At 38.6% G+C, this 16,464-nt stretch overlaps 1 protein-coding gene across 1 annotated transcript in view; it reads left to right on the forward strand.

Annotated features, from left to right (window-relative positions):
* Rme-8 (receptor mediated endocytosis 8) overlaps nt 1-16,464 on the forward strand; it is a 397,451-nt gene that overhangs the window by 334,841 nt on the left and 46,146 nt on the right. Inside the window, exons 34-35 of the mRNA XM_067147687.2 lie at nt 1,514-1,699; nt 9,249-9,389. Coding sequence (XP_067003788.2) covers nt 1,514-1,699; nt 9,249-9,389 — 327 coding nt within the window. The remainder of the gene's footprint in view (nt 1-1,513; nt 1,700-9,248; nt 9,390-16,464) is intronic.

The following is a 16,464-nucleotide window of genomic DNA, read 5'->3' on the forward strand; positions in this document are numbered from 1 at the left end:
AATCTGGTAAGACTTCGCTCACAAAGACGTACTCTGGTTACCCGGATGACAGAACTGCAGTATGCCGATGACACCGCATCTCCTGCTCTAACACCTGGAGAACTACAACAGTCAGTCAACTGCTTTAAAACTGCATGTGATCGTTTTGGTCTCGCCATTAATGCGAAAAACACTAAGGTAGTTGCACAATCTGCCCCAGGATTAACTCTTCCTGAGTTCAGTATCTCCATCTTAGACTCAACACTGGAACAGGTTGATCACTTTTCATATCTTGGTGGCATCTTGTCTAAACGGTGTACCTGCAAACAAGACGTTGATAAAAGAATTGGGGCTGCTCATGCAGCATTCGGACAGTTAATGCACAGAGTCTTCATGAATAACGACCTAAAACTGCATACCAAACTCATGGTGTACAAAGCTGTTGTCATTTCCACACCACTGTATGGCTGTGAAACCTGGACACTATCGGCGTGATATCAAAAAACTTGAGCACTTCCACAAACAGAAAATTAGATTCATCTTGAATATTAACTGGGAGGACTATGTTACAATCACGGCAGTTCTCGACGAAGTGCAGCTAAATAGCACTGAGGCAACAGTCATCGTTCATCAGCTGAGATGGTTAGGCCATGTTCACTGCATGGGTGATACCAGGCTTCCCTGCCAAATTCTTTATGGTGAACTTTGCTCTGGCAGTAGACCTCATGGAGCCCCTCTTAAGCATTTTAAGGACCAGCTGAAACACAGCATGAAGATATACAGACATGGGAAGAATGTGCTGTGGACCATTCACTGTAGCAGAACACTACATTCACTGCTGTCAACTTGTTTAAGGGGCCAAGCGACAAGCAAGAAAACTCCATCAATTACAACCCAGCCCTCCTCCATCCATTCAGTGTGATTTGTGTGGGCATATGTTTTATGCCAGGATTGGTCTGTTTAGTCATCATAAACACATCCATAAACTGAGTTGAACTAGTCATTGTATGCAGGAAGAAGTTATATATACTCGGATCGAGTTACAGCCGATGACGACGATATGCTGTAAAGGTATTTCAAGCTTGCACTCAACAGTTATGCTGACAGTAGTACCAGACCCATAACTCGAATCCTTTCCAACAGAACAAGTATGACCTGGTCCACCATAGCTCAAATGGTAGATCACCTGATGCAAAATCAGAAGGTTATAGTTTCGGTTGGTGTACGGTTGGCCATTTTTGTTCTTTACTAACTTCTCTTCAGCATGTACTATATGTACTGAATACAATCTAACAAACTGGAAGTTATTTTAAGTATTTTAAGATGGTAACCCATAACCCCTGCTTTACTTGTGTAGTTTCTCTATGTATTTTTTAAAGATCTGCATAATTCTCTCCATTGTTATTACTTTATCTCTCTTCCTGTGCACTTTGAGATTGACAGAAGTTAGTAATATCTTTTAATAGTGCTTTGTTAAGGGGAGTAACCATGGATTTATTGACTTCCATAACAATTCTGTATATATGTCCTTTAGGTAGAGCTTCTGGAATTAGCTACCAATGCCTTGGTGAGTCTCTTACAAGCCCAGCCTGCTCTGGCAGATCAGGTGCCTTCATTGGGTCATATTCCTAGAATATGCAAACAAATGGTGGCTCAGCTACAGCAAACAGCAGTTCCTCGGGCAGCTATCCTTATTTTACATCAACTTGCTACCAGTGAGGTAAGTTACAGAGATATTTGGATGATTTAACCTAGAGTACCAAGGCATGAACGATGAGATAAATACCATACGAAGACAGAGTAGACTATTTCTGTATGTGACTAAGATTATATTCAATAGCTATTCTGAATATTTCTCCTGAAAGTCTGGCAGCTTTTCCATGGAAATACTGCATAATTGTAGAACTCGTGGGGTACATTTCTCTGTCCTAACCTTACAGCTGCATCAGTATATACACTTGAGTACCAAAGTTTGCAGATAGATTTCATGCAGGCCATGTTCTAACTGGTAAATGAAGCATTAACACAACTTGATAGAGAATAGACAGCAGATTGCTTTGTGTAAGTGCTCTTTACTGATGCTTGAGGTTAAATATGATTCAAAATCTTGAGTAGTCATAATTGCACTTCACATATCAAGAGCATGTAAATGACGTTAGTGTTGATAGTTGCAAGGGTCATGATGCCCAAATGGTTTCATCACTATTTCACGAACATGTGCAGTATTAGAATACAGTAGAATACTGCTTATCTGACGTGAACAGGCCAGCAGGGTGTCAGATTAGTGAAAATGTTTGTCAATAGAGAAAGAGAAACAAGAATACAAACCTCCGCTTTACCCTTACACAAAACAAACCAACAACACGCACATTTTCAACTGAGGAAAGGGCACGAAGATCGGAGCGTCTGAAGAAGTACTGGGAGGACCGCAAAGCCCGAACAATCCCTTCAAAGAGACCTGAACGACGGACTGACTAAAGTGATCCTATGTGGTCATAAAAGAAGAAGAAGGAGAAGAAGAGAAAGAACAGTGTCATGAGTGCTCACAGATGTCTTATTATTCATGCAATTGATATTTCTATTCACTGTACAATACAGTTAGAAATTTGAGCATAAAAAGACATGGATCCAGATTTAAATTTATTGTAAAAAGTTTCTAATAACCATTTGCTTTCCAGCTGAGCCTTTTTCTCACTGCCACATCAGATATTCTCTACAGAAGCAATGCACCAATGCTGGAGGTTTTTCTTGTTGTTTCACATATTCCAGTGCGGTTTCAAGGGCTTTAAATCCTTCCTTGTGTGTTATTTTGGCAACACCATCATACAAATTTTCTTCCTCTTCTGTTTCTATGTCACCATTGTTTTACAGTCATGTCAAGTAAAAGGAAATGTTGGAAAAGGAAAGGTCGGTTAAGCGGGACTCTACTGCATATCAGCTAGGGATATAACCTATAAAGTCATTAATATTCATTGACTGTACGGTAGCTCTACAACAATAATTAATTCCCACAATTTTTCATGCTAACACAGACATTCCAACATCTTCTAAACTACTTGTTTGGTCTTATACAAATTATGTACAGTTCTTGTCCACAGCAAACAATTACAATATTATAAATCGGGTTTCCAAAAGGCGGGCCGCGAAGCCATATTGTGCGGCCCATGAGAGCTTTAGAAATGTGAAGAAAATGTACCCAAAATATTTCATAGCTCATTCAGAAAGTTAGCCCAAGTCAGGACTAATTCATTATTTAATATTATTTCCTGTTCTTAAGTATTCACTCGATTTGAATAGATTATTTTATTTTAATGTAGAGCCCTCTTTCTTGTGAGAGCATATATTTTCGTATGGATATCATTTTCACTTGCATGTATATCTTGCCACAATAATAAAATCAATATTTAAACATTTGAGAATATTTTTCAATAACTTATGTTCCAATATTGTCATACATATTGTAATGATGACATAAAAACATTTGAATTGTCATGCAGATATATACGATCTGCAACATTCAACTGTTTCATAATTTCCAACCTGTCTAAAAATGTTTTTGTAGAAATGCACTGCCTACTTGATACAAAAAATCTTCACATTCATGTGAAACCAGTCCCAACTCCACAGAAACTGAACTCTAATCGCTAATGTTAATGAAATTTATAAAAGACACTCATAACAGCAAGTGGCTGGTCTGAAAAGGATACAGAAAAAAATGAGCAAACAAAGTTGATAAAGAATTAAGTCAGCTGTTCTGTGTTTTGTTTTTTTTTCCTTTCCTTTGCTAGTTCAAGTGACACTGCATAGGATACGTACAGAGAGGACAACTGATTTTGTAAGACTTTGCCAAACATACCTGTTTGCTGGTTTAATTTCTTTTTGAAGTCCGCAACCAGTGCGTGTCAAGCTTCTTCCTTATATGCTGCATACTTTTTTCTCGTGCATTGTTGAGTTAATGTCATTTAACATTGTACTCCTTCGGCACAGAAACTATTTGCATACAAACCATACACTGAAGCTTCCCACTGTTGTTAGTAATTAAATAGTCACTCTCCCAGCTTTCCTTGTAAATTCAATGTTTGGGAGCACATACATATGTGAAAGTGTGTTTTCATCTATGAAATTCATTAAAAATCAATGCAGAAGTCGACTTTCAGATTCTTCCTTACTGCATCTTTTGAGATTAGTAACAACAGAGCTGCAGCTGATCGATCACACTACTCCCAATAAATTGTCCTTATTTTAGTTTTGTTTTGACTACATTGTTAATTTGTTATTCTTAAGGCATTTTTTTCTTTTTTGTCATTCGTCAAATATTAATTCAAATGTACTGTGATTGTTGGGTGCTTTGCTTCAGAATTCAATTGTCCTGGGTATAAAAGTGTTAATTTTTAATTTCACTCCTTTATGCTGATGTAAAATAGTATTTTAAGCAATTAAAATTATCAAACTTTCATTTCAATTGAACTATGAACATTATTTCATACTGGTACCTCTGTTCTATTTGTAGAATTTTACGAAAATTGGCCTATTATTAAAGTGCGGCCCGCGATCATACCTAAGGTTTCCAATGTGGCCCTAGAGTCCTTACTAATTGGAAACCCCTGTTATAAAGATTTAATGACTGCAATTTGCAATTGATGAATATCATGTTTGTTCCAAATTGACCTACTCTAATTATTCCTTTAAACGGAATGTCATTTCCACCATTCAATACTTACGAATATAAATATACTATGCATATGTTAGTATATGTTTCAATCAGTGAGACCTTCTTCAGCTAATGTGGAAATATAAAATATTCCTTTTAAACAAATAATAATTTAATGACCCACAAATGGGATTTTTGTAGACATGATGGGCAAACATGGTATTGGAAAATGCAACACCAGTGGGTTATTATTTCCTGGCCTCTGTGCTGAGCATCAACTATTCATCACCGATACTTACAGTAGTTCCACCTACCTAACAGTTTTAAAACCACATGAATGTACCCATGCTGTTAGCACTGATATATCCTTGACTATGTCATTACCAGGCAATGCGATAAGAAAGACTTTTTGATTACCAGAACCAGGACATTATTCTAAACATAATTTCACCAACATAGAACAGGACATGAAAATACTTGAAATAATAAACAAAGGCCTCCCTACTTAACGCAACCGAAAAATGTTACATTAATCTTGACCAGTATTTTAATCCAAATTTCAATTTAAACAACATTTCAGAGAAACCAAATATTCTTTTCGATTTTTTTATCTTAATTTTTTTAAATGTTAAATCTTTAAACTCAAATTCGATTTTCCAAGCCTTGCATAGTTTCCATCCACGTCTTTTACTCCCATTACCTCATCCACCTGCCCTTCCTTAAATTCACTCCCCTTTCCTCCTTTCCATCTTCCCCACCTTCTCCTTCCCCTCTCCCTTTCTCCTCGTTCCCTTTCCGCTCTCTTACACATTTCCAAATTCAGCCCTTCACTGTATTACGCTATGCAGTTATATATTATATTTTTCTCGATCAATTTGCCGTTAAAATTTTTCCCTCACCTAAATTGGCTTTTATCACTCTCATTATGTCTTTCTATTTCCACATTGAACTGGGAATTAAAATCAACCATGGTTCAGAACAATATGACCTTCAAATTGATCTCTTCACCACCTCCAGAACTACTCAAGCATTTATCTTAAAGATACCCTCGTTTGTCAACTGTGATTCTCAATTGTTCTAATACTGCACTCTGTTTTATTTCTCTGCACAATGGTGTTTAATTTCAACTTTTCTGCATAACAAGACAACTAGGTATTTGCATCTTAATGTATCAAACATACGATTATAAGATTTAACATTGAGCTATTTATTCATCTTCACATCAAGATTTTAAAGACATTTAAAACCTAGTGCTTTATACTCAAGTGTTATATAGCTCCACACGAACTTTAGTCTTGAAAATGTAGCTTCTATATTACTTATTATTCATCTGTGCATTACTTTTATCTTGTACCTTTTGAACGATTGGCTGATGATAACCCAGATCTGGGGTCGAAACCGATACCATTTGTGATAGACTTGTGATGTAACCTCACATTACTAAGTGTTATTGTATTGAATAGGTGGAACCATAATATATTATTAATTTAATTGTAATCTCAGTTCAATGCGGACCAAAATGAAATTCTTATCTTTCAAGAAGCACAGTTGATATAATCTTATGCACATGGCAACTCCAAGAAAATACAGCAGCAATCTTTCTTCGTAGTATTTTATGATCTGGAAAAGGCCTTCAATTCTGTCCTGAGGCCTGCTATGTGGACACTGATGAGACACTTTGGTTGCCCTGAACACTTTGTTCGCTTGGTGCAAGCACTCTATGATGGCATGTCTGGTCAAGTTTTCCATCAGCGAAACATCTGTGATGCTTTTCCTTTCACACATGGATTGAAGGAAGGGTGTGTACTTGCCCGAATGATCTTTATTCTGTATGTGGCTGCTATGTTTTGTGAAAAATCCTGTACCAACACCTCTGGCATTGATTTAAGGTATTGCCATTTCTCTTCAACTTGATGAGACTTCGTCCACATTTCTGTAACTTGTGTGACCAGGGTAACTGAACTGCAGTATGCTGATGACACTGCATCTCCTGCTCTTACACCTGAGGAGATGCAGCAGTCAGTGGTTTCAAGAGTGCTTGTGATAGTTTTGGCCTTACCATCAGCGCACAAAAAACAAAGATTCTTGCCCAACCTGCCCCAGGGACCACCCTTGCAGAGTTCAGTGTTTCTGTTTCGGGCACAAACTTCTAACACTTAGAACACTTCTCATACCTTCAAAGCTTCTGTCTAAGCAATGCACCTCAGAAGAGGATGTGAAAGACAGACTCAGTACTGGTTATTTGGCATTTGGTCAGCTATCCAACCAGGTCTTTAGGAATAAAGACTTAACAGATCATGCCAAACTCATGGTGGATAATGCAGTCATCATCACAGTGATACTCTATGGTTGCGAAGCCTGGACTCTGTACCACCAACACATCAATAAACTTGAGCATTTTCATGAACAGTAACTACCATTTCATATTAAATATCAAATGGGAGAACTATGTCCCCAATCTTGCAGTTCTTGAGAAATTTTATACAAACTGTATAGAAGCCTCTATCATTGACCATCAGCTTCGGTGGACTGGGCATGTCTGTCTAATGAGCGACACCAGGCTTCCTTGCAAAGTCCTGTATGGTGAACTTTCCTCATTTTAAGTGAAACTTTGAAAGGAGTCCACCTTCTTCAATACAAAGCAATATATTGTCATAACACAGTTACATCCCTGTTCATACATGTTTCATCTTGACTGAGCAAGTGGCTGTGCGGTTTGGGTCAAGTAGGCTATCAACTTGCATTCAGGAGATAAGTGGGTTCGAACCCCATTGCCTGCAGCCCTGGCTTTCCATTGTTTCCCCTTTTAACATCAGGTAAATGTTAGGACTGTACCTTAAGGTCACGGTCGCTTCCTTCCTACTCCTAGCCCTTTCCTATCCCATCGTCACCGTAAGACCTATCTGTGTTGGTGCAACGCAAAGCAGGTTGTAAAAAAAAAAATATGTCAATATTTAAAGATACCAGTACATTAAAAAGAAGTACAGTAAATATAACCATGTGAGTGTACACTATATACAGAAAACACTGTTGTTCATTGAAAGTCCAGTAATTGTGTTGAGGTCTAGTTACATTGAAGTTAGAAATCCCAAGAAAACTTAGTTTTGATATTGAAGGTAATACATAAGAATTTTAAAAATAAAATGCAGGAGTACTGCTAAGTTGTGACTAGAGTGGATCACTATTACATTAAAAGCATTGCATCTTTAAAACTGTTGGTTCCTGTTCAGAATCACTCATTTGTGGATGGATGGACATACGGATTTATTTGTTTGTTTGTTTGTTTGTTTGTTTGTTTGTTTGTTTGTTTGTTTGTTTGTTTGTTTGTTTGTTTGTTTGTTTTACACTGACTGTGGAACAATATATAAACTATTAATAGTAAGAAAACAATAAAATTTAACAAAGAAGGGGCTTAATATTAACAAAATCTTTAGATAATAAATAATATAAATAAGAAGGGGAAAACACACACGCATATATATAATGTCCATTTTGCTGATAATGTTCTGGCCATGTTGTCAAGAGAGAATTGAGAGCTTATTCCTTTAGCATATATTTCAGTTTTAGACATGATATATATAGGCTTTTGGGCTTATGCCGTGTCAAGAAAATAAGGTGAAATTCTTTACGTTTCGCAGAGAACTTTGCTCTGCGTCATCATAAGAAAATCTTGACTGTCCACGAGAAAGGCTTCTCAAACAATGAGGTGTTTGAATTTAGACGTAATTGAAGTGGAAATGGTGCGTTCATTCGTCACCAGATGGCTCTGCATACGCGGCACAGCACTAGCGTTCGAAGCAGAAGCTGACGGAACCATCAGAATCAGTCTGATAGGGTCACATAACATAATATAACATGTGTATGCACATACGCACATATGAGGGTATGACATTGACACAAGCCAGGAATAAAACATCTGGTGATGAGGAGCGTACAAATTTGGAAAACACCAAAACAAAATAACAGTAGTGAAGGGATAGGGAAGGGAACTACCTACATAAATCATTAATTGGCTGGCAACCAGGTATTACTTAATTGATAGCCAGTGTCCCTGTTTTCAGTTTTGTTTTGGTGAGATGATAGGAAATAAATATGTCAATTTTGTGCAGGACATTTGTTGTTGTGAGAAGGTGATAGAATATGGAGCATTGCTGGAGTGTTAGGCGCACGTGAGGTATGTGGAATAGTGGTTTATTTCGGATCCTACATGAATGAACATGTAACGGAAAATGAGGTAATAAAGATGTGCATTTAAGTGTACCATTAACAGTTCTGTGAAGAAAGCCAAGATCTGTGTACTGTAGACATGAGTGAGAAGTAAAGATTTATGAAAAGAAATAAAAGTAGTTTGGACATATTCAACCAGTGCCAGTGTGAACTATGCTATTGCAAACTAAGGGGAAGAGAAGCTTAGAAAGATCCAGATTGTAATGGATGAACCTGGTTACAAAAAGCTTAACGTAACAAAATCTAGAGTGAAACATGGTAATGAATGAGGGAGGAGTGGTAAATACCTATAGCAAAATACAGAGGAGCCATATTTTCCCCAATCTGTCAGCATCTGGATAAGGGAGAAATTATGGTAACTATTTTTTTCTAATTTTGTGTTTCCTTGCAGGCGTGCATATCAGCAATGGCTCACACAGACTGTATTTGCCCTTTGAAGAAGGCTATGCAGGTTCGAAAGGACATGATAGGTGTAGCCTGTGAAACTCTACATCGCCTCTTTTCAACTAATCAGGATCAGCTTGTAAGACAGGTTTGTATTCTTTCCATCATGTGAACAATGATCACACATGTATGAACTAGATGTAGTACCCGTCGTTGACAGGACAATCACTTAGCATATAGATGATTACATATTTGTCTTTCCCTCATACTGTTCCCCCAGATTTTGAGACATATTAGCAGGCATGCCTCTACCTGTCAGAAGCTTGTTGTTACGTACTCACTTCCCTGCTCTCCGTGTCCCATTGCACTTTCATATTCTTTTGGATTATTGGTGATCTGGATTTGATCTCTTCCTTCCTGTATAAAAGAAAGTCATATATTGCGTTAATATTAAAAACTATTGAGGTATGTACAAAGCCTTTAAAATGTTACCAGAACGATCTCCATAGCAACTCTCTTTACAATCTATAGTTAGTTACCTGCTCTTGGACTTAAACTTTCACACAACTGCCACTGATATCTCCCTTACAGAGTGAGATGGCTGTGCGGTGAGGGGCACACAGCTGTGATTTTGCATTCGGGATACAGTAGGTTCGAACCCAACTGTCGGAAGCCCTAAAGATGGTTTTGCGTGGATTCCCATTTTCACAACAGGCAAATGCTGGGGCTGTACCTTAATTAAGGCCATAGCCTCTTCCTTCTAACTCCAAGCCCTTTCCTATCCCATCGTCTCCGAAAGACCTACTTATGTTGGTGTGACGTATAGCCAGTCATTAAAAAAATTCTCATTTTTGGCTGTATCGGAAAAAGGTATACAATGAAAAATCGCCACGAGCTATTTTAGTGTAAACCATAAGAGAGAGACATCTAGTTTTATACTTTAGGCCCCTTCTAAAATGCACCCTCCTGTTGAAATTTTTTGAACAACTTGTAGCTAAGATCATACTCAACCTCATTCTAAACTGAGTACCAAGTTTTATTTAAATCCACACATCCGTCTTTCCTGTGGTGCTGTAACAGACACGGACAAATATTAAACTGAATTTGACGTGGGTCATTACAACCACATCAGTATTCCAGAAATTTGGCTTGGAATCCTGGTCCCGTTATAAAACAAAGATGTGCGGATGTCTTCTTACTTCTTGAAATCGTTAGTGAATTCAGACTCAAGCAAATGTGTCACTTCCCAACAAGAAACGAGAACTTCCTGGACCTTGTTCTAATATCGGATCAATACTGTGGACACTTGGACTGCTTTGAGACGGAAAAGGTAATTACTTCTGACCATCGAGCTGTAGAATTCACTCTATCTTTACCGCAAGTTATGCGCCCCGTACCGCAGAGGAAGTTAATGTTCGCATGGACTAAGGCCGATTTTCCTCAAATAAGAAATCTCCTTTCGTTGTGTCCCTGGAATTTAATCGAGGACTCCCTCTCCATTGACGAGGCATTAACCCTTTTCTACGACTTCCTTCGCGCTGTAATAAAAGACACTGTACCATCCCGGATAGTTAGCACGCGGAAGTACCCATGCCGGTACGACTCTGAGGTAATAGATAAATTAAAAGTAGAGGAGAGGGCAAGAAGGAAGTTTAAAAAAAGGGCCATAATAGTGATTATGTGCAATTTTCGACCATACGCGGTGAATTTAAGCGTCTTCAGCTCATAAAATACAGAAACTATATAACTTCGATGGAATCAAAATTAGCTGCCAACCCAAAGTGTTTCTGGAATTTTGTAAACAACAAACGGAGGTCATCTCGCCTGCCATCTACTATGCTTCAGGACGGGGAAGAATTACAGGGCAAGAGGAGCATCTTGGACAGTTTTGCAGATACCTTTGAAAAGTATCACTCACCTGCCGCACAGTGTAATCTATCCGCTTCGTCCGAGTGTGATATAGGCCTAACTTCAATAGTGACCTCTCCAGCAGAGGTATCTTCAATTCTTGCTTCTTTGGATACCTCCAAATCATGTGGTCCAGATGACGTACCCGCAGTAGTATTGAAAGAATGTGCGTCTGAGCTAGGTAGGCCGCTTAGCATCATAATAAATATGTCATTCTCGTCAGGGTATTTTCCGTGTGAGTGGAAGAAAGGTTATGTCATACCAGTGTTCAAGAAAGGAGACAAAATGGCGTTTGATAACTATAGGCCTGTTGTGTTATTGTCCCTAATTTCAAAGGTGGCAGAGAAGATCGTGTATAAGAGATTGTACAGTTCAGTTTCACAGTATATTAATATAGCGCAGCACGGTTTTGTACAGAAACGCTCTACTGTGTCCAATATGGCGGTGTATATCAATTTCATTTCTGATTCTCTGGATAGGAGGCAATAAGTGGATGTTGTTTATACGGACTTCTCCAAAGCCTTTGATTCAGTTCAACATGATGCTCTACTCACCAAATTGTCAGCATATGGGATAGGAGGATGTGCTTTGGAGTGGATTAGAAGCTATCTCACTAATAGAGGTCGCGTAGTAAAAGCTGATGGTATTATGTCAAAGCCATACCACCCTACTTCAGGTGTCCCCCAAGGCTCTTTACTTGGCCCTCTTTTCTTTGTCATATTTATAAATGATATAACATCAGTTATACAACACAGTAATTGCCTTCTCTATGCTGACGATCTAAAGATCTTTAAGGTAATCAATAGTGAGTTGGACTGTAAGTTGTTACAGTCTGACTTAAACCTACTAAGTAACTGGTGTGAAAAGTGGCTGCTTGGTTGGAATACTTCAAAATGCAACGCAATTACATTTTCACGCAAATTGGAACCAGTAAATTACCCTTACCATTTATGCAATAACCAAATAGCTCGTGTGAATGAAATAAATGATCTTGGTGTGACAGTTTCAAACTGCTACGGTCTTTCCTTCGAGAAACATTTAGACAAGATTTCTAGGAAAGGGTTTAAATTACTTGGCTTTCTGAAAAGAAATTGTGTCGAATTTGTTTCTCCTAGAACTCTAAAAACTTTGTTTTGCACTCTAATCAGGCCATCGTTAGAATACTGTTGCGATGTGTGGCTGCCTTCTCAGCAGTATTTAATACAAAACTTGGAAAGAGTCCAAATAAGGTTCATGAAATGGATCAGCTACAAGGGTTTGGGTATTTCTCTCTCTTCGTCCGATTACGAGTCTTTTTGTGAGACTATGAGCATGAGGACATTGCACTCACGCCACAGATGTGCCAATGCCCTCTTTCTTTATAAGTGTCTGATGAACAGAGTGGATTGCTCAACATTACTGGAGCTGATTCCATTACATGTTCTTCGTCGCAATACTAGGCAAAGGTATATTTTTCATCTGCCTAAAGTGAGAACTGTGGCTCGGGCTAACTCATGGCTTGTGAGGGCATTAACATCACTGAATGAGGTGGGTGAATCAGTGGACCTTTTTCACTCACCCCCGTCTAAAATCAGATATGCCCTAATGACCTCACAGATGTAAGGCCCTATATGTAAGATATGTAAATATGTAAATGTTACTAGATGTAGTTTAATAATGTCAATTATTTAAGGAGATTGAGTTTTATTTATTTATTTAATTTATTTAAGGTTTTGTAAATATGCATATAAAATGGTCTCTAGATTTAGTTTGAATTTGGTTTTTATTTTAGTAAATTAGTGTTATTTACTTAAGGTGTATTTGCTGTATATTATCTTTTATTGAATAATCTTTAATTGGGAAATAACCTGTTGGTGATAAATAAATCTATTCTATTCTATTCTATTCTATTCTTGTCAGAGCACAATATTAACCGGCTGGAACGTCGCAATTAAAAGCAATGTTATCTAATTATGAAATGCTCTGCTCAATCAAATGAAAAATGGCACAGTTTCTCTCTTTTCATGAACAGTACTATGCTGGCATTCTAACAATGGCAAGTTCCAGAGCTGGAATGACACCACCACAGACAGCAGTGAGCACTGCTCTGATGTTTTCTGTTAAGTTTGCACCCTGCCCATTCCTGTCTCCAGCTCATAGCTGGAATACTATAATAAAACAGTGTGTCACCTACCAGCAGTTATCAGAACAAGTATGAACCAGGGGAATGGCATGCTAGAAAAGAAAATTATTTAATTCCCCAGCTACTTCCCACCATTATTCAAGCAGGCTGTTCAGCTGGGTATGCAACAGTCATGCCATATATCGCAGACGAGTGAGAGCAGAAGAAACAAAGCACATTACTACAAAACAATTGTCAGTGCAATGTTATTGCTGATCAATTTTACGGACTTTTGAGATTGTAGGCTTGCATATTTAATTTTCTTCCAACTCTGTGATATTTGGGAGAGTCCTTCATGACTTTTCTCATTTTGATAATCATTTTTGCAATTTTCTTTGCCGATAGGCTGATGACCATGTGGTTTTCACCTTAAGACAATTACGACAGAATTGTACTCCATTTGCAACCCCCTGTGGGTGGGGGACGCACATGAAGAATACACCCATGGTATCCCCTGCCTGTCGTAAAAGGCGACTAAAAGGGGCGACCAAGGGATGATCAAATTAGAACCATGAAAATACTTGCTATTAGTACCATCACGCAGGGAAAGCCACGGGTCACCTTTACCTGTGAGTAGTACCACTATGTTAGGTACACAATAGGTTTGTGATTAGTAGCAGCAGAGAGTGGTTCACTGTGGGTTTCCAGTACCTGTGGTTAGTACCACTATATGCGGAACATCACGCATTGCCTGTGATTTGTACCATTATGTGAGAAACACCATAGGTCTGCATTACCTGTACGACTTACAGTACTTGTGAGTAGTAACATAATGTTTGGAACAGCATGAGTTTACGCTACCTTTCCTTAGTACCACAACTTGAGAAATACCATGGTTCTACTTTAATAGCGACAAGTGCCATTATGAGGACTGTTGACCTGGATATTGAACCCCTTTAGACATCAAGCATCATCGCTTCAGGATTGTGCTTTGGAAGCAGTCCCTTGATCAGTAATATCAGTAATATAGTTTCTAGGAAGGTGAGGCATTTGGGGGTCGGATCCACTGTTTTAAATTCATATTCATCCATTCTTCACCAACACGTTTTGCATTCTGGTCAGTGGATGAATTTTGTATTTTAAATTATCATTGCATTTCGTCTCATTTCATACCATTAGGGGCCGTTGACCTAGATGTTAGGCCCCTTTAAACAACAAGCATCATCATCATCTGTATTTGCATACCTGTGACACACTCCAGTGTGCAAACTGCACGTTCTCATTTTGATAACTTATTTCAAGAACTCAGTATTGTTCTTTTAATGCTTCACCAGTGATAGATTCATGAAAAAGAGTTTTAAAATAGAAATAATAATACCGTATTTACCATGAGGTTTCTTAAACTTGAAAATAATATGTAGCATAATCATTACATCTGTTGTAACATTGTGAGAAATTGCACCTACAGTACAAGATGCAAGCCTGTTTGTTTTAATTTAATTGAGGATGTGCTATGAAATTGCCATGGAAAATGAAGTACATATTCATACCTGCGCAGATCGAATGCCCTCTTAAGAGAGTACTGTAAAATCTGCAAAAACCCCCAACTACCGGTACAAGAAGACATCCCTGCGCTCAATCTTCAAAGGTTGAAATCACGCCATCCACCTTTGCGTGATGCTGCTAGCATGATCCGCAACAACTTTAACGTTGTGAAAGTTTGGAAAGACCACTGGGAATCTTCAGCAGATTTGTCCCTTCACGACGTGTTTTCTGGTGCGCAAATTATTAGTGGATTTCATCTACCGCACAGGCAGTGAGTCACTCTTAACAGAGTTTGGACAGGCCATGGAAGATGCAGGGACTCACTGTACAAATGAAACTGCATAACGTCACCAGAATGTGACTGTGGTACCCCACGGCAAACCATCGCACATATCGTTGGCAGCTGCAAGCTACATGCTTTTTTTTAATGCTATTTGTTTGGGGAGTCTACAAGCTACATGCTTACTTGGGTAGCTGGGCTGACTTCCTTATACCATCAGAAGCAGTGTTAGAGTGGGCGGAAGGGGTGGATATCCTGATATGAAATTGTTTTCTTGTTATTGTAATATATTCAATTTTATACATCTAGATTTTGTGCCAGGTGCTAAATAATAATAATAATAATAATAATAATAATAATAATAATAATAATAATAATAATAATAATAATCTGCATTTTCTTTGTTTCATTGTCTTTGTAGTCTACCAGAGTGCTTTTGACAGCAACATTATCATTGGCATTGGGGTCTCGTAGACAAAGTAGCTGGGTGATTACACTAGCTGACAACAGACAGTAAATAACAGAGGAACTTATCTCCTTCCTCATTTGAACAGGAAATGCATTCTCCTCCCTTTCTAGGCAGCAAAAACCTTCAATGTGTTAGTGCAGTGTTAAACAAGTAGCAAAAAATCATTGTAGTGTCTTTTGCTATCATAGCCAGATTCATATTATTAATATGTCTCTAAAAATTTGTGTTGTTTTCACTTTCTTACTCATATGCCAGTCTGGCTTGAGCAACCATGGAGTGAAGTCGCGAGGTGCAGTGCGTGCCGAGAACATGGTCGGTATTGAGCAGTACCGGGCCGCGATTGGGAAATGGCAGGTGAAGCAGGGGAAGGAGACCAAGAATGGACGGGTGTTAAGAAAAGGAGTAAAAATGGGTGAAGCGGTGCTGGTAGTGACAGTGATAGCGGTGCTACTGGTTATTTGGGGAGAAGGGCGGGGGGGTTGGAAGTAAATCCAGGTCCAAATACCAGCGGAAAATTCAGCATGGAGGACTTGGCAGCACTCAAGGTGGTAGTGAGTGAGGTAATACAGGAAAAGTGTCAATGGGATAAGGTATAGGAAATAAAGGACATGATGGAGGAGCAGAGAAAGGAGATAGGCAACATGAAGAAATGGCTGGAAACGAAGACTGAGGAATCGAACAGGAGAGTGGACAACAATGAGAAGGAAATAGAGTTATTAAGAGGGGAAAGTGAAACATCTGGAAGAGGAGGTGGTGATGATGATAAAGGGAGAAGCGGAGGGGTACAGGTAGGAGAGAATGAAGAAAGCCATATTGATATATGGTGTGGAGGAAGGTGAGAGGGAAGGCAAGATTGACCTGATATCCAAGGTGGCAGAGGTTATACGGGATAGGATGAAGATAAATTTCAGTGAAGTGGA

This window comes from Anabrus simplex, chromosome 5, assembly GCF_040414725.1.
Source record: "Anabrus simplex isolate iqAnaSimp1 chromosome 5, ASM4041472v1, whole genome shotgun sequence".
NCBI classification, from domain to species: domain Eukaryota; kingdom Metazoa; phylum Arthropoda; class Insecta; order Orthoptera; family Tettigoniidae; genus Anabrus; species Anabrus simplex.